Source organism: Diplotaxodon limnothrissa, linkage group LG23, assembly GCF_057381915.1.
Source record: "Diplotaxodon limnothrissa isolate DT_005_m linkage group LG23, D_limnothrissa_male_GT1.1, whole genome shotgun sequence".
Lineage (NCBI taxonomy): Eukaryota > Metazoa > Chordata > Actinopteri > Cichliformes > Cichlidae > Diplotaxodon > Diplotaxodon limnothrissa.
Genome location: NC_140617.1, coordinates 20105366 through 20123373, shown reverse-complemented (window position 1 = coordinate 20123373; position 18008 = coordinate 20105366). Strand labels below are relative to the sequence as shown.

At 42.7% G+C, this 18008-nt stretch overlaps 1 protein-coding gene and 1 pseudogene across 1 annotated transcript in view; both read right to left on the bottom strand.

The window, feature by feature from the left end:
• Window positions 1-285: 285 nt before the first annotated feature.
• LOC146607926 (uncharacterized) lies at window positions 286-1047 on the bottom strand (annotated as a pseudogene).
• Window positions 1048-5523: 4476 nt separating this feature from the next.
• Window positions 5524-18008, bottom strand: part of LOC146607925 (BCL-6 corepressor-like) — a 46921-nt gene continuing 34436 nt past the window's right edge. Inside the window, exons 7-11 of the mRNA XM_085348041.1 lie at window positions 14298-14464; window positions 13579-13724; window positions 12043-12120; window positions 10980-11163; window positions 5524-6820 (exon numbers count right to left, since the gene is read on the bottom strand). Coding sequence (XP_085204167.1) covers window positions 5524-6820; window positions 10980-11163; window positions 12043-12120; window positions 13579-13724; window positions 14298-14464 — 1872 coding nt within the window. The remainder of the gene's footprint in view (window positions 6821-10979; window positions 11164-12042; window positions 12121-13578; window positions 13725-14297; window positions 14465-18008) is intronic.

The window sequence follows — 18008 nt, the reverse complement described above, 5'->3', positions numbered from 1 at the left end:
CTTTCTCCTGCAGATGTCCTCTGAATAAACGCATTATCTGGTTAGCGTACCACACTGTATATAGGAACATAGTGAAGACAAGTTACTTAAGAGAGTAAAAAGAGGTTAGTTTATTTTGGAGTAGAGCTCCATTTATTATGAAAAATTTAAAAAGACAGGAACACTCGTTAGAGGTTTGTGGGTGGCTCTTAAAAGAGCCGTTGTGGGGAAGTCACTCGGACTTCAAACAGGCTACTCCTTTGGTTGCCAAGACACAGCTCCCTCTGTCGAGAAGTGAGCCCTCCCTCACCAGGACAGCCTCTCTGGAGGAGTTGTTTGCTGCCATACGACCCAGGCCTTGCAATGGCTCCACCACAGCAGGTGCCACACCTCTCACAGCAGGTGCCCCTCTCTCGTCCACACAGCGCAGAAAATTGTGGAGAACACAAGTTGCCTTCACACACTTCTCCGCAATTTCAGGACGGAGCTCCATAGCGCGCCGATACAACCTCCACTGTGAGGAGAGGATACCGAAGGCACCCTCCACTATCATCCTGGCCCTGGAAAGGCGATAGTTAAAGATCTTCTTCTCTAAAGGGAGGAGGCGTCCAGGGAAAGGTCTCATGAGCTCACGCCGCAGCGGGAATGCTTCATCAGCCACAAAGACATGGGGCTGGGCTCCACGGTGTTCTCCACCAGGTAGAGGCTGGTCAGGAGGCAGATGGAGAGTCCCAGCCCGAAGAGCCTGACCAAAGGTGGAGTTGGCCAGAATACCACCGTCGCTGGTCCTCCCGTACCCCCCAACATCAATGACGCGGAAGCGATGCTCTGCACTGTACAACAGTGGGAAAATCGCGGGACAGTAGGCGGGCTTGCTAGCTTTTGCGTGGCTTCATCGGGTCAGTCTGAAAATTAAAAAGAAGAAAGAATGAACTTACCAGGTTGCCCGATCTCCTCACTTATGTGTCTCCAAGCTAGGTCCTTTTTATTCCTGTCTCGGTAGAAATAGTATCTAGCATCATAGAGCTCGGGATGATTTGCCACGGCACTGATTAGCTTTTCCTCCATATTGAATGAAGAATGAAGGGCTTTGGCTGGATCTGCCCCTTTGACCTAGGTCAGAGCCATGTCACCAGCAGTGTTGGGGAGTAACGGAATACATGTACCGCCGTTACATATTTAGAATACAAAATATGAGTAACTGTATTCCGTTACAGTTACCGTTTAAAAAGGTGGTATTCAGAATACAGTTACTTTGTTGAAATAAATGGAATACACTGGGGTACTTTCCTGTTTCATTTTGTCGCGGGTCAGGACTGTTTGGGTTTTGTTTGACAGCTACGATCTGTTGTTCCAGGCGGCAGCGTTACGGTTGCCATGGTTACAGGGCGACGCTCTCTCTCTCTCTGCGACTGTGTGTTTCCTGGGTGAGAGAGCGCCTTTTCGTTGTTGTTGTGCTAAGCTAACAGGCAGAATGCTACAAGCATAGCTCTAAAGAATGTAGCATCATGTTCAGTGTAGTCCGTGCTGCTGGGAGAATGGACTGCCATACCTGTTATGTGTCTGTGAGCGCTAGGAGGGAGAAAAAGGGGAGTGGAAAGGTACGAGCAGTCATCGAGCAAAAACGGGAGCTGGAAGCATGTAAATATAATAATAACCACTGCAGCCAAGAAGAGTGCCTGACGAGCCCAGTTGTAAGTAAGCTATTAAGACTCGACTGTACACCGTGTTCGTGTTTTCCTCCGAAAACAACAAGTTCCGTTGGAGCAGCCTTTCAACGCCTCTCTCTGTCTGTCGCAAGAAAAGTTGACCCACACAACAAAGTAGAGCTATTTTTCGGCTACCAGCCGACAGGGACCCCGCCGTATTATGCTGGGCTTACACTGTGCGATTTTTTCAGTCGCGCGATTCAGCTCCTGCTCAAACTGTACGATTGACTCGCAGGGGTTATTAGTTCATAGGTCACGATGCAGGGTCTCACACTATACGGCCCGATGCTCTGATGCGACCTGAGTGCTCACACTGTGCGTCCATAAAAATGAAGGTTATAACAGAAATTCTGTCGCTCGCTCTCCCTCTCCGTCTTTCACTCACACAGACACACCACCACCATCAACTTTGCTAAATTGCTAATGAAAAACATTGGTCAGGCAGCTGTGATTGAGCAGCAGTGTCGATCCAACTATTTTCACGGTTGTTGTGGTCGTGATAATTTTGTGAGGCCACATCGAAAGGGCTCGGATGGTTCTACAGGTTGTGCCTCCATCGCTTGTGTCCAGATCACACGCTGCACTGCCGTGCTACGCCGTCTTTTTCGCTGACATTTGTGTTTGCGCGTGCGCAGTGTGGCAAACTGCGGTGACACCCTCACGACCAAGCGATTGATGATCGGGAGCTGGTCGTGAGGTGTCAATCGCTTCTCGTTACCCCACGTATACTACACAATGCACGACGCACGATGAAGGCCAAAATCGGGCCGATCGCCAAAACGATCGCACGACTCAAAAATCGGCTCAAAATGGGCCAAAAATCGCACAGTGTGAGCCCAGCATTAGTCAGAGGTCCCTTTACTACAGTTCGGAGTCGCGGACCTTCAGTAATAGTAATAAATCACACAGCAATAGTACATTCACGTTGTTGTAAAAAGCATGATAATATTGTAGCGGGTCAGGGCTGTTCGGGGTTCTGCTTGTACAGTTATGTTTTGTGTATGTTGCCATGGTGACGGGTGACGCCCTCTCGCTGCGACGGTGTGTCCTTCCGGGGTCAGAGGGCGCCCTATGTGTGTTGTGGTTGCCGCGCTGAGCAGTTAGCTAGTGGCAGTGTGTTCTTCTGCAAATGTAATAAACGGCTGTGCTCCCTGGCTAGCTCACGGGAAGCAAGACCAAACGATACCTCCGTCTCCTCCTTGTCTGAACTCGCCACAATATATTAAGTAATCCAAAGTATTCAGAACACGTTACTGTCATTGAGTAACGTAACGGAATAGGTTACAGAATACATTTTGGGGCATGTATTCTGTATTCTGTAATGGAATACATTTTAAAAGTAACCTTCCCAACACTGGTCACCAGGCTCCTGATTGGTTGTCGCGGCGCGATTTGACGCTGGAGTTCAGATTTTTCCAACTCAAGCGGTAGACGCGTAACGCGCGTATGCACAAAATGCAACACAAAAACTGACACGCGTGGTTTTTTTCGCGAGTCAAACACTCCAAACGTGCTACACTGACGCACATTTCAGGCGTTTTGGCATTTTAGCGACGCAAATCTGCTTCCCAATTTTCGCGGGAGCCGCAAACGCGGGTCATCGCGCCTTTCCATTGACTTTACATGTGAACCTGACGCTCTATTCGCATCCATCGCGTTCGGTGTGAACACACCGTTAGAGTCGACTCTTTGAAGTGAACAACGTGAGCGTGTTTTTTCTCTCTTTCTCTCACTCTCTCACACTTTTTTTCGCTTCACTCCGCACATGAGCCTTGTGCTTGCGCTGGGGAGAGGGGGGAAGGGCGGTAGTTACACTGGCCGTAGCACAGGAACAGAGCCGGCGGGACACAACAGATAACAGGCAACAATACATTTATTACATTTTAATGAAATTTGCAGACTGTTTCGGTGGAGTTTAATAAACTCAGCCGTCTGCTCCTTGCTATCTAAAATGTAACAGGACACCGGAGTATGTTCTCGAGCATCTCACATTTCTGATAATCATTTGACTGCTTGACGTTTATTCAGCTGTGTAAAAACTAGAAGTTTAATCTCAGCCAAACCGATTTACTCAGGAACAAATAAATACAAAAAACAAAACAAAAACGAACATTTTTAAGTTATCTAAGTGACTTCTATATCATGTTTAACCTGAGTAGCGAAAGACAGCGGCGGGTTTGAAAACGATTTGCCGGGAGTCCGGTGTTCTCACGGGCTCTAGTGAGCCTTGAACCCCGGCTAACTATCGAGCTGGTGGGTAACAGACGTCTCCAAAAACATCTGAACGCTTTTGAAAATATGTGGTGTCTTGATAAACTGAGCAGATATTTGAAGTTTACACAGCTACATTCTCGCCTGAAAATATGTTAAACATTTATTTTGTGACTGAGAAAGAATAATAAGAATAATATTAAAACTAACTAGCATCCGCCATTGTTGGAAACTGAGCAGGGCCGTGCTATGAATTCTGGGATAGGTTGGGCAGCAAAGTATACACCCGACCCATCTTTCAAATCTGGGGAAATGAAGGGCACATTTGTCGGCCGCATTTGTCAGAGTCTTCGAATTTGGACAGTCTTCGTCGTGTCGCTGTAACATAATTGGCCTACAAATGTGGGCACAGGAGGATGCGGTTCCTGAATTTGGACACAGCTACGATACCGGACACTGCTTCTTCTTCTTTGGGGTTTAACGGCAGCTGGCATCCTTGTACATGCAGTGCTGCCATCTTCTGTTTCAGTCCGTTATTACACTCTTAAATCCTACTACTTATTCCTGCGTCTTTTGGGATTTTGCAAAGCTTCAAGCGATGAGTCGACTATTAAATTAGCCGTCTACGATTTTGATAGTCGACATAATTGTGACTAGTCGACTAATTGTGGCAGCCCTAATCTAGGGGCCACCATATATATTTATAGATATTGGGTTGGCATTCTCTCAGCTTTAAAATCACTCTGGGTCCTTGGTTAGCTTTGCATTAGCATGCCCCTTTGCAGTTGTTTGCAAAGAGCGGAAGTTCAGTTAGCAGCATAATGCAGTTTTTCTATCATGGCCCCTGTTGCAATTTACAATCACATCATACCTCAACATCACTGAAATGCTGAAATTAGGACCTTAATAGAGCTGTTAATTAATGAATGCCAACAAACCTCAGTGAATGTAAGTAATGCTGTAAAGAAAAGTGAGCCAGTAGTGCTCAACAAAGATACAAGGGAATAATAAAGTTATACATAAAAAAGACTGCATCAAGTTATTGCTACTGACGGTGGTTCTACGAGCTACTGGATCATGAGGTGTACCTAATTTGCACCGGATTACAAAATCCGGTGCAAATTTTATTTTTTACATGACTGTAAAAATGAGTATATAAACTCAAGTCTTTGCAGTTTGCTCAGGATAATTCAGACAGTTAACTCATTTGTTTTCTTTCCTCATATTTATTGGACAGTAATAGATTGGTGACAAAAGCCAACAGGATGCTGAATACAAAATTACACACAAAGGTAACAAACAGCTTCCCAGACGTGAACCAACAATCTTAGCATGTCAACAGGAATGCCATTGTATTTACACCAGACTGCATTTACAAAGAAAAAAAATGATCCGTCAATTCTGTGCTCATAAATTAAAAAACAAACAAAACCCCGAAACAAACAAAGACTATTTACAGTTTACATATAACACACATTTAATACTGGTACAGTCTTGCCACAGAGTTAACTGTCTTTTCAATGTCCAGATATTAATTTACAATGTTTTTACATGTATGTTGGAATGCTTCTCAGTTTATTTCTGTCAGGATATGTCTCTTCAAATTTCCTGGTGTTTTGTCATTTCATGACTTCCCTTTGATCCTGGCACCCTTCCCAACCACTTTACCTGGCTCTTTCTTTAAGTCTCTTGGAACAGTGCCAACTTTCATTCCCAAGTCCCTGATATGAACTCTAACATTCGTCAAGTTCCTCTGCCAAGCAGGGTCCATCTTTATGTTCTTAGTGCATTCACCTTGGGTGACACAGGGATTAGCCTCTCTTTTTGGTGCTCCACTGTTGCTGCCCATTCTCTTTATTCCTTGACATTCCCATGTGGTGGCATCCACCCTGACATCCGACTTTGCAGGGCCAGAGATCCCAGCATTCTTACTTCGCAGTCGCTGGGGTTCCCAAGCACTACAGTCAACTGCAGCAGCTGGGTTTGTAGAGTCCAAAACCCTGTTGCTTATGTTTCCTTGATTTTCCCGTTTCCACACATTAGCATCCACTGCACCATTTGAATGAGTGGGAGTGGAATTCCCAATGTTCTTATTCCGAAGTCGTGGTGTTTCTAATACTGCTGTGTCCAATTTAGCATCAGAAATCCCAGGATTTCGACTTCGTAGTCGCTGTGGTTCCCACATGCTAGTCCCAGCCATCACATCAGATTTGACCGAAGTGATTTGGACCGTTTTATTGCCTTGCTGCGGTTGTTCCCACAGGTTTGAGTCCATCTTAGAGTCCGGATTAGCAGAACCCATGACCTGAGGATTCTTAGAACGCTGTCTTTGTGGTTCCCACAGGCTAGCATTCAATGTCATGTTTGGCTTAGTGGTTGAAGGACCCACAGCAATTTTAATTCCTTGCTTTTGTGGTTCCCATATGCTGGGATTTAGTTTAGTTTCTGCCTTTTCTGCTGGAGTAGAATATCCCAGGTTTTTAAATCCCTGACCCCTGGACTCAGTCTGGCTCAGCACCACATTTCCCACCTTAGGACCAGCATCTGGTCCATGTTGCTCTGGGGATAATGGTGGTGGAACACGCTGCAGCGGTCTTGGTGAATGTGGTGGAGATGGAGTTGGTGGTGGCGAAGCTTCCAGTGAGTCCCAGCGACTATCCACAAACTCCACTGAAGAGCCTAGCATGCCAGCCAGCTCGGGTGTGGCCTCCACCAGCTCCAGAGGGTCTTTGACATCTGGCCTGAAGGAGGCCAACTCCTGTTCATCAGGACCTGTCAGGAGCTGTGACAAGGATGCCTGCCGGTAGAACTCGTCTTCAGGGATGGACTGGACGTTGAGCTGTGGGAAGAGGCGGCGAAAGGACCGAGAAGTCATCCGAAGGCGACCCAAGACATCTGCAAGAAGGAGCCAGTTCCTGGGACTGGAGGAAACAAGAAGGGGAAATGTACAGATCAATTTCAAATGGTGTTTTAAAAGGCTCATAGAGTGATAAGTTCGATGTCAATATATATATATATTTTAATTTTTTTAACACATTGAACAGGTTCCTATGATTTGAACAACTTGAGTGAGATTAGTGCGTGTAGCCCTAATTTTGTCCCTGTGCTTTTGGCCTCTTGGAGCAAAATAATAAGAATTCAGGGGTGCCAAAAGGTTGATCCTGTTCATCTGGACATAAGTGTTTTCAGTGGGAGAAACTTTTCGTCACTCATCCACGTGACCTCTTCAGTCTCAGCTGACTGCAGGTTTCCCCAACCTTATAAACAATAAGCCGTTAAACATTTCATTCCCCACTCCCACTGAAAACGCTACGCCCCGATGAACAAAATCAACCTATTGGGATTTTCTTACCCGGAATGATTGAGCATGCATCAAGACAATTCAGGGGTGTCTCGATACTTTTCCATGGTACGCTATCATGTCAAAACTTGAGGAAAATTTTTTTGTTTTATTGGTAAAAATCTGGTCAAGTGGCTTGAATATGCCACTACAAAAAGTTGTCAAACTTGCAGCTCCCGCATTAGGCTTCCACTACATGTAACAGTTTTTAAGAACACATGTATCGTGTTTAACAAGTAAGCAAGTTAATTTTACTGTGTCACTATTGTGCAATTTTTTACACTGACACAATCTCCCAATGCATCCTGATTGGCCAGTAATCACTACAACTGAAACCACTAAAAGTGAAATGAATTCTACTGCAGTTTCACAGGGCCCTATCTTGAGAGTACCGCGCGTGAAACCAACAATCCAGTCGTGACATATTAGTGAGTGTTCTCTACTGCCGCATAGTGTACATTGAAAAAATAAGACTTCAGGTTTGAAGAGGTCTACATTGCCCATAATAAAACCCCTCACCCACTCATTGCTGCTCGAGCCCATAATTTAATATTGAACACTTTGGACTGCTGTATAATGACTGCAGTGGTGCTTGACAGATTATATATTATATATTCAGCTGAGGCAAAATTTTAAATTTGGCTTCCACGGATGCCAAAGAGGGAAGAGGAAGGTGGGAGGAAAAAAGAAGGTGACAGCTCCTCTTTTATATATTCTGCTGTAGCAACTGAAAACATCAATGGAGCTGTTATTGATTCACAATGTCTGTCAATGTGTGCGCGTGTCAAGGGCAGATTAACACACACACACACACACACACACACACACACACACACACACACACACATTCAGTGCCATGGACAAGGCCACATGTTGCTTTAAAGCCAGTTGCTGCCTGAATTTTAAACAGCTCGGTGAAATGTGTGTCGCTGCCCGGTGGCCTTGTATCCAGGAAGAGCCATTAATACAACATCAGACGGCAGAGAGGAAAAAAGAGAGTGAGCGAAGAAGAGAAAGAGAGAGGCGGAGAAAAGCGACAGGGGAGGAAGACGGAGTGGAAGCCAATTAGCTGCGTCGCCACAGCGATGCAATCCTCGTTAACGACCTCTCCGTCTGTCCTCCCTCTCCTCCGCCGAGGATCTTTTTTCTCTCCTTCTCGCACCACCCTTCATCCATTCTCCCTCCTCCGCTGCTCCCTTCTTTCCTTTCCGAGCTGCTTTCCGCCGCCTTAATTGGTGTCTGAGTGTGTGCGAGTGTGAAAAGACGTGTTAGAACAACACTGAGGAGGAATGTGTGAGTGTGAAGAAGATAAAATGAGTGTGAATAAGAAACACAAAGTGTGTACACAGGTGGGGTATTTGCTAGTCCCTCTTTCTTTAGTCACATCCATTTAGCACTATTTCCTGTAGCCCTTGGTCTTTTAGAATTAGTGCCTGTAGCCCTAATTTAGTCCCAGTGTGTTTGTCCTAGTTCTGTAGCCCCAATATTATTAATAAATTAGTCTTTGGTCTTTTTTTTTTTTAATCTCAGGTTAGACTTACTTAACCTTGCTGCTTTAGTTTGAGTTTGTTAAGCCCAGTTCTCCTGTACTATGTAGTCCTTAAACCTAATATTTGGTGTTTCTTTTAGTCTTAGTCCTTTTGGTTATACACGGGTTAGTCCCCGTTCCTTTAACCTACATTTTTTTTGTCCCTAGTCCTCTTAGCTTTCTACCTAATATACTTAGTTACGTTTCTGTTTTCTTTACCTCCTGTAGTCATTTTTTTGTCCTTTGTCCTTTAACTCTGTCACAATCTGCGAAGGCAGACCGTGCGGTGGTGTGTGTGGTGGACCCAGGTGCGAACACACGAGAGTAGACTGGAGTAAACTTAACTGAAAGCGAGCCTTTATTGTGGCTGGTGACAAGGAGTGCAGACAAGGCAGAAAGGCAGTGACAAACTAAACTATGACTAAACTGGGAAAGTAAAACAATAAAAAAAACTATGAAGACACAGGAAACCATAACTATGAATACTAAGACTGGCTGTGACAACATGGAGGGTGGGAACACAGACGACGCGACACAGACTATATGAAACACAGAGACTAAATACACATGAGGGATGATCAGGGGAAGTGGCCACACATGGGAGCACAGCTGACACACATGAACCTAACGACAGGACAGGAGAATTGAAACTAAATACACTGACAATGAATACAGACTTTCAAAGTAAAACAGGAAACATGGAGATTAGACATGACATGAACTAAACATAACCACGCAGACATGACGCATGAACCAGGGAGACTTAGTACAGGGGGAGATGACTTAAACAACTAAGGAACAAGACTAAACAGCAATCTAGAAATTAACTAGGTGAGCTAAACTAGGGCACAAATGAATACAAAAGATACATATAAGAACTCAAACACTGGGTCACAGACCTAGCCCATGACACTAACATTCAGTCCTGAATTTAGTTCTAGTTCAGTTTCTTACGGTACATGTTGTTTAAGCCTGTTCGATCCTTGTTTGTTTAACGCATACATTTTAAGTTCTCGTTCATCTCGCTTTGGCTTTTGTCTTAGATCCTTTGGTCCTTTTGGATTTAGCCCTGGTTCTTCTCATCCCAGCCTTCTTAGTCTTGGCCTGGATCTTTTAATCATAACCCTAACACACTTATGGCCCTTTTGTTTATCCTATTTCCTTTACTTCTAATTCCTTGACCCAGTGGTCCTGTAGTACTTCTAGGCATTTCATTCTCTGTCAGTGCGCCCCAGGGCAGCTGTGGCTACAATGTACATGTTGTTTTAGTTAGAAAAGACTAGGCTATTTTATATAGACATCCTCCATGGTTACACATGCATATATATTTAGCATATATATATCTATATCTATATCTATCTATACCTATCTATCTATCTATCTATCTATCTATCTATCTATCTATCTATCTATATATATATATATATATATATATATATATATAGATAGATAGATATTATTATAATTAATTTTTTTTTTTTAACTTATGTCCCAGACACTAGTTTATTGAGGTCTAATTTATTTTATCCACCTAGTACCTACAGTAATAGTTAATCAGGAGCACCACTAATCCTAATCCCATTCTAATGCCTGTTAATTCTAATACAGTCGATCCAAGTTTCTGTTTCCGCTATTCCGATGTGTTTAATCTACATCCTTGAGTCCAAGATCTTTTACGACAACAAAATTTGACATTTGTCCCTTTTCTCCATCTTTTAGGCCCATCAGGTTTTATCCTCTATATCCACCTCGCATTGTTCTAACAAGCTTTAGTCTTTCATGTCATTTACCTCTTTTCCAACAATGAGCTGCAGGTGCCCAATAAGGAAACATTTATTTCATTTCCACCAACAAGATCTGGTGCCAGCACCAAAAAGCTGGCATGAGCATGACACCACAAAAGGCACACAGCTGCAACCCGCAGTTCCTTGTTCACATGGATATTTTCCCACCTTTATATGTAATGTTTGTTTCTCAGAGCTGTCAAAATGCAGGTTGATGTCAAAGGCATCAAGCCAGAGCTGGCTCTGCATGGACAAGTATACTGTGCTGGTGGAAAAAGCTACCTAAACTCTTGCTCTATTAAATCTGTCCTCATTATTAGATTCTTAAGTTGATATTCTGAGCATACTTGCTCCTGTTTTTGACCTTTACGTTCTGGTTATGTAAGCTTCTAAGAGGGACATAAGGACGGTGGGTATTTTGGACTTACCCTTGGGAAAGTGACACCTGGATGTTGTAGCAGGGAAGCAACGGTCGGTCGGAGAGTTCAAACTCAAACACTTCCCTCCTAGCACGTTGCTCCTCCTCCTCCTCCTCTTCTTCATCTTCTTCCTCCTCCTCTGGTCCCGGTGGATCAGCAAGGATATTATATACACCTTCTTCACTGGATGGCTCTGCACAAACAAGAGTCCACAACAACACATAAAAATCATCATCGAAGGTCCTTTTCTGCACTAGTCCCAGTTTTAGTCTGGCTTTCTTTCCCTATTGTGAGTTGCTTTAACACCAATGGCCTCCTTGTAAATACTCTGGGAGCTAGCAGTTTGACTTGGTCACCTGTGATTTCCATGGTTGATGCTGACGTGATGGCAAACAGCTGTCTACTGCTCACTACCATGTGGTCTTAATTCTTTAATTGTAACTTTCCAAAGACCATTAATTCTCGAGCCCCAAACCTTCAGTTTAAATTTCTTAGTCCTATCCTAAACTTCAGTTCAATTGTTACTGGACAACGAGCTGCTCTTGTATTTACACTTAATTCTCATTTAACTGTTAACTGAAATATCGATAAATGCAAATGTTTTCAGTACCAGTGTCTTAGAGTTGGAATCATTACACACAGTTTAGTAGTTATGAGTGGTGTAATGGTAGTTCTTGTCATTGCAGTTGGGTTAGGGGTAATTATATATTCCTAATTAAATTCATGGCAGTGCCTTTACTCTTAACTGGTTTAGAGGTTAGAGGTTAGCTCTAACCGGTTTTGTTGTAGTTCCATCAGCTGTAATTGAGTTTGCTGTGGTTCTTTTAGTCCCGGCTGGTTTATCAAAGCTTCCTTTTGTCCTGATTTTTTCTGAGTCCCTGGATTTTTTTTTTTTTTTTAACAAAAGTTCAACTGCATTTCTTTTCATCTAACTTTTGTCTTCAGCTGCAGGCCATGCAATTCCTTTAATCCTAAATTATTTATCTTTCCCAGCCTTCCTGCCTTTCTCCTCTGACGATGTCATTGGTGTGTATGTGTGTGCACGTGTGTGTGTGTTTGTGTGTAAACTAACCGCAGACTGAGCTGCCGTAAAATTCCCAGTAGATTCCCGGATCGCCCTCCGACCTTCCATGGAGGTCAGAGAGATAGTCTGCAGGGAGAGAACGGCAGAGTCAGTGGCTTTTGTGGCTGATCAAAGAGCCGACCAATCAGAGAGGATGAAGGCAGCGAGATGAAAACAATAGAGCCACACACAGACGCACACGCATAGACACGCACACACAGACTCGCACACACAGACCCACAGTGAAAGATGGGAAGAAGAAGATGAGTGTTTGTGTTCAGACGGTGCCGGCTCGTCGCCGCGGCGCTTGGCGCTGAGTAGACGGATGCTGGCAGGAGTGTGTGTGTGTGTGTGTCTGTGTGTGTAGCAGTAAGCTGTTCTGGGATTCAGTAGCCAAGCCTCATTAAACCCCTCTGGAGAGAGAGAGAGGGAAAAAAGGGAGATGGAGAGAGAGAACAAATAGAGGCAGGGAATGGTAATCAGACAGGCTGGCGAGCGCACACACTAACACACAGAAACACACACACTCAGGCTGCATCGCTTTCCTTTCTGTTTCCCCCTTGTTTACTCCACTGTTTTTCTCGCTCTCACGATATGTTTAATTCTTTGTTTTTTCCACTTTCTTTTGTTCATTTTTCTTCGGAGGACAAAGGACTTTTTATGTGTAAATTTTAATGACTTTTGTAAACACAGCGAAGCGCATCAGGACAGAAAATGGGAGCAAGTGGGACAGTCGGTGGTTTTATCCTGTTTTGTGGATCTGAGTGTTGACAGCTGGCAGCCTGACTGCTTCATGAGGTCCCTTCAAAAAGGCAAGCCTTTCAGAAATGTAGATTCTTGACTGTGACCAGAAAAAAGCAAGGAAAGACAACATATATGGTGTTCTGAGTGCACCTTATCGATTCATCTACAGTAGTTCCTGTTTCAGGACACCACTCTGTGGCTCTGTTATGTCTCTCAGCAAAGAAATTCTGACTTGATAATCGTTTATAGGGAACCTTACAGGAAAAGCACTGGTGGAGCAAGATGAAGCTATTTCTTACTAATAACTACATCCCTACAGTGAAGCATGGTGGTGGTAGCATCGTGCTGAAGGAATGGTTTTTGGTGACCGGGGCTGAGAAAAGATGAATTTAGAAATATACAGAGCGATCCTGAAAACCTTTTCAGGAGGACAAACGATCTCAGGGTTTAGGTGTACATTTTAAGACAAAAACAAACTGAAGAATACTGCCTGGCTTTACGAAAAAATTCATCACAATCTTGGACACGAACTCAGCTAGAGTCCAGACCTGAGCATGTGAAAACGTCTGTGTAGTGATGCTCCATATTCATAACTGGCAGAGTATGCAAGACCTGAAACTGTCACTGCCACCTAAAACTTTTAGTCAATTAATGGCTCTGAAAACTTAAGTCCATCTGACCAGATAAGAAAGTGACAGATGTCAAAACATTATCATCAGCAGCACTTGATTTATGTGTAAAAAACAGCAACAGTTAACAGACAGCACACACAAATGTTCTTCCTTCTCCTTATTGTCCTACCCTCCAGAAAGGTTTCCATGGCAGCGCTGTGGGTCATGTTGATTGGTGCTCGTCCTGAGTAGGAGGTCAGAGTAGGGTCAGCGCCACAGGCCAACAGGAAGCGCACCACCTCCACGTGGTCGTTTTCCACAGCGTCATGAAGTGGCCTGATGAGAAAAGAAGAAAGAGAGACTGAATCTGTCCTCATCACTTGAAGGACTTTTTAAAATCTGTTTCAGCAGCAGCTGTTGCTACCTGACTTTAAATTACTTTATTTTGTGCTTAACAGTTTCTAATATTAATGTGCTCACTGGAAGAAGACACATAACCCATTATATTCACATAACCTTATTTAATTTAGATAAGGTAGATAATAAGATGTGAATCTGGACTGGATTTGAGTTCTTGGACTAGCTCAAACATAATAAGGCATCTAAAACACTTCTGACTCTGTATTCACATGGACAAACAATAAAAGCAATTTCTAAATTTATAAAGGTTATTCATTTCTAAAATTTGGTTCAAATGTGATTAAGCCTGCAAAACATTTACGTTTGCTGCAAGTCCATCTGATTTTTCATGACCTCAGTTTCAGCTTTGTCCCCATTTACACATCTTTCATGAATTACCGATAGTGGATAGGATTCAAACATCCAGGAAACCTGTGCAAGAACTCATATTACACTTTAATTTTATATTTTAATCTAACAAATGCAGAAATCTCCTTTGATGCAAGGTACCTGGTTCCATCTTGAGCACTGCAGTTGACATTGGCTCCATGCTCCACCAAGTGGCGTACAATGCCCAGCCAGCCACGGGCACAGGCCTCATGTAGGGCACAGTACCCAGCATTGTCTCTATGGTTGACATCACAGATTCGCCGCTCGAGACAATACAAGACCACCTCCTGCAAATGTGGAAACAAATTGAGACCACAGTAAATTTTCCCTCCTGTCACAAACCCATCACAGAATATGAACAACTTTTCATCTTGCATTCATTCTAATGTTGTAATCCTTCTGCAATAGTCCAGTGTGCACAATTTTGGCTATACACGCAAGATGTTGTGTCAGGCTGCAGTCACACAAGCCTTGAGACCTCTGTGAATACATCCCCTATGATACCCTGGAAACCACAGGTCACAAGGGGGAAAAAAGTGTATTTTCTTGCCAGTTGTTGTGTGGTTGCTCAGGGCCGATGGTAGTCACCACATGGAATTTGTTCTAAAAAGGATGCTGCATCAAAAACTTTCTAGTAGACTGCCATAGTCCTCTGCAGTTTGCATGGAAAATGGTGATTTGTCTACAAAGACACAAAGTTTGATACAAACCATAAAAGGGGACTAGTCACCTTCAAAGTAAAGGTTGTACTTTTTAAATTGTGCTGGTTGCAGTTGTAAGGCTCAACCTTACCTTGAAGGTGAATGTTTGCCATTTCTGTTTTGCTTTGCACTTTATCAGGTCTCACTATTATTTGGCAAGTAGCTGGTAAGTATTTGCAGACTGCAGCAATCTGCCAGTGAACAAAGCAATTTCAAAGAGCTTTTTAGTTCAGCATCAAATACCACCTTATGACTAATTTTACCTAGCTACTGCCAGTAAGTACTTGCCAACCATTCAGGAAATACAGATTTTCTCTTAGTGACCAGTGGGTTTCTGGCTGTTTTCTAGGTCTGTGTGACTTAGCCAAACGTGGCCACCAGTAGCAACTCTGGTTTTAGAAAGAGGTGATTTTTGGCTACATTTACCAACCAGTGCCACCAGAAAAATTTACTGTCTTTAAAAGATGTCCCCAAGTTAACAGTGCAAATGATAACTACAAATTGTACAACAAATGTAGAAACGTCTCAACATTCATTTCCATCTTCCCTGAATGTGACTTCAATTCATCATGGGAATATTAATTCTGTTAGCTGCACCATATGTTATCAATCCACAAACATCGTGCACTGTTGCTGGAACCAATCAGCAAATGACCACAAGAAGTTACTGAAATCCAGGAGAGAAAAAAATGACCTAAAAACAACAGAATGCCTAATATTATTTCCAAAATAAAGAAAAGAGTTTACTAATAAAATACATATAAAATTGACTTATTGTGAATATCATTTCCACTCTTTACTCATGCTGACTCCCCCCCCCTTACACATCCCACTTGACCTTCTGCAAGAATTGCACAGGACTAAATATATATCACCACAAACACACAAAAAAGTGATCAGATAAACAATGTTTTGTTGGGTTAATGTGGTAATATTTAGTTGTCTCTATGTAGATGATACAGTCATCTATACAAACAATAAAACCAACCACCTCAATCAAATTGTCCTTAGCTCTAAAAAATATATAGTAGCCCTTAAAGACACACCTTTGTTTCACAGGGCTTTATTATTCCACACTATATGGAGAACATACCAACATGGAAACATCATGTTACAAGTAAAGAGCAGTTCCACCTTAAGAATATAATTAAAGCCTCACTGTTTCTGTTCTTCTATACGTGTGCACGGAAACCTGTGTGTTAATGTGTGTGTGTATGCGATGATGGATGATGGCTTCATATGCAAACTGAGCTCATTAGCTTCACTGCTGCACCTCAATGAGAGAGAGAGAGCGAGCGAGAAGCTAGGCGACACCTGTGAGCCCTGACAGGAGCCGTCACACAGAGCATGAAATATTCACACCATGTGAATGTGTGTGTGTGACCCTGAAAACCCCCCAAAACAAAACAAAAATCCCAAACTAATTTTCAAGCCCATTGAGTGAATTTGAGTGAAATAACAAAAAAAAAAAAAAGTGCTGTGATGTTTGTAACACAATGTCACAAATTCAAGTTGATGTTACCTGAGATGACAGCCAGGAAAGCGGGACAGTAATATCAGCCTGCTTCCAACAATAGTTTACAACATATATTTACTAGCAGGTGGATATTTTTATCAGACTTTTCTGAATCAGATGTTTAATGTTAAAATTATTAAAAACAACAATAAAAATAAAAACCTTCATTAATCATCAGTTCAGCATCATTTAGAGGTAATTTTGGTAGTTGGCTGGTTTTCTTGGCATTCTGATGGTGAAGGAAAACCAAGAAGTCAAGGGAACGGGACCAAAGCTAAATATGGTCCAATATAATATTACACTGTCTGATACACTGTAGATAACTTTAAGAAAACCAATTATCATGAGGTTAATCAGAAAAAAAGGCTTTAGTTTGCTAGGGAACATACATAGACCGGACTCTCAAGCAATGGAAAATGTCATGGCGTTTGATGAGTTCACATTTAGCCTGTTCAGAGGTATGGGTGCATAAAGGTACGACGAGAGGTGGATGAAGTGAAGCACCCATCACGCCTGTTGCCTAATTTACAAATCTAAGTGGGCAACAATATTATCTGTTGCATCAGTTGGTCAGGTCGAGGTTCAGTGATATTATGTGCACAAAAAATGACGTCAGCTGACTATCGGACTGAATAATCAACAGTTTTTTCCCCTGATGGCGCGGGCATCTTCCCAGAAAACAATGGCAGGATTCATCGGGCTCACACTGAGTGTTTCAGGGAGCATGTGACATCATTTTATATTTTATTTATTTTTTTACACATGATTTGGCCGGCACAGAGTTCAGTCCTTCACCCTACTGAGAATCTTTGGGATGTGCTGTAGAAGTCTTTATACAACAGTCTTACTCATCATCTGTTCATGTGTTCACAATCCTGGTGAAAAATTATGCAAAACTGGACAGAAGCTTATTGAAACGATGCCATGATGCACTTGTGTTGTCATCAAAGCTAAACATGGTCCAATATAATATTACACTGTCTGATTTTTTTTTTCTTGGTCATGCAGTGTTTTAAAATGGTTCTGCATCTGATGAGTATTTTCATTTCCAATTATCATTCAAGAACACAGAGGAGCCTTTCCATTTTTTGTACAATCAGCAAAAAAAAAGAAAAGAAAAGAAAAACCCATTCACTTTACAGCAAAATTTCACATTTGAGAACAGAACATGAAAGCATCAGTTTTTTGCTTTGATTATGAACTGCAGTCATCTTGATCAACTGTTGCTGCTCTGAAATGCGGCAAAGAAAAGCTGAGACTCTTTACACACTTTTTCACTATTTCTGCACTTGCAATAACGAGACCAGTGCCTGATTTTTATCTCTTTTAACTGTTCCTTTCGGATCCAATTATTGCTTCGGTAATTTGAAAATATTGTTGCTGTAGATCGGTACACACGTGCGTTTCAGTTTGTGTTTAGATGAAGGTGAGACTTCATTTTTATGAAAAATGAATCAAACCAGGGAAAAAGAGGAATGAGTGAGTGGTGAGCCGAGGGCTAATTCAATTAGAGAGAGAGGGGATGTGAAAGGATGGGAAGCAAGTCTCTCTCTAATCTTTTTCATCTGGAAGCGGGGGATTAAAGTTCAAGGAAGGCGAGAAGAGGAGTGTGTG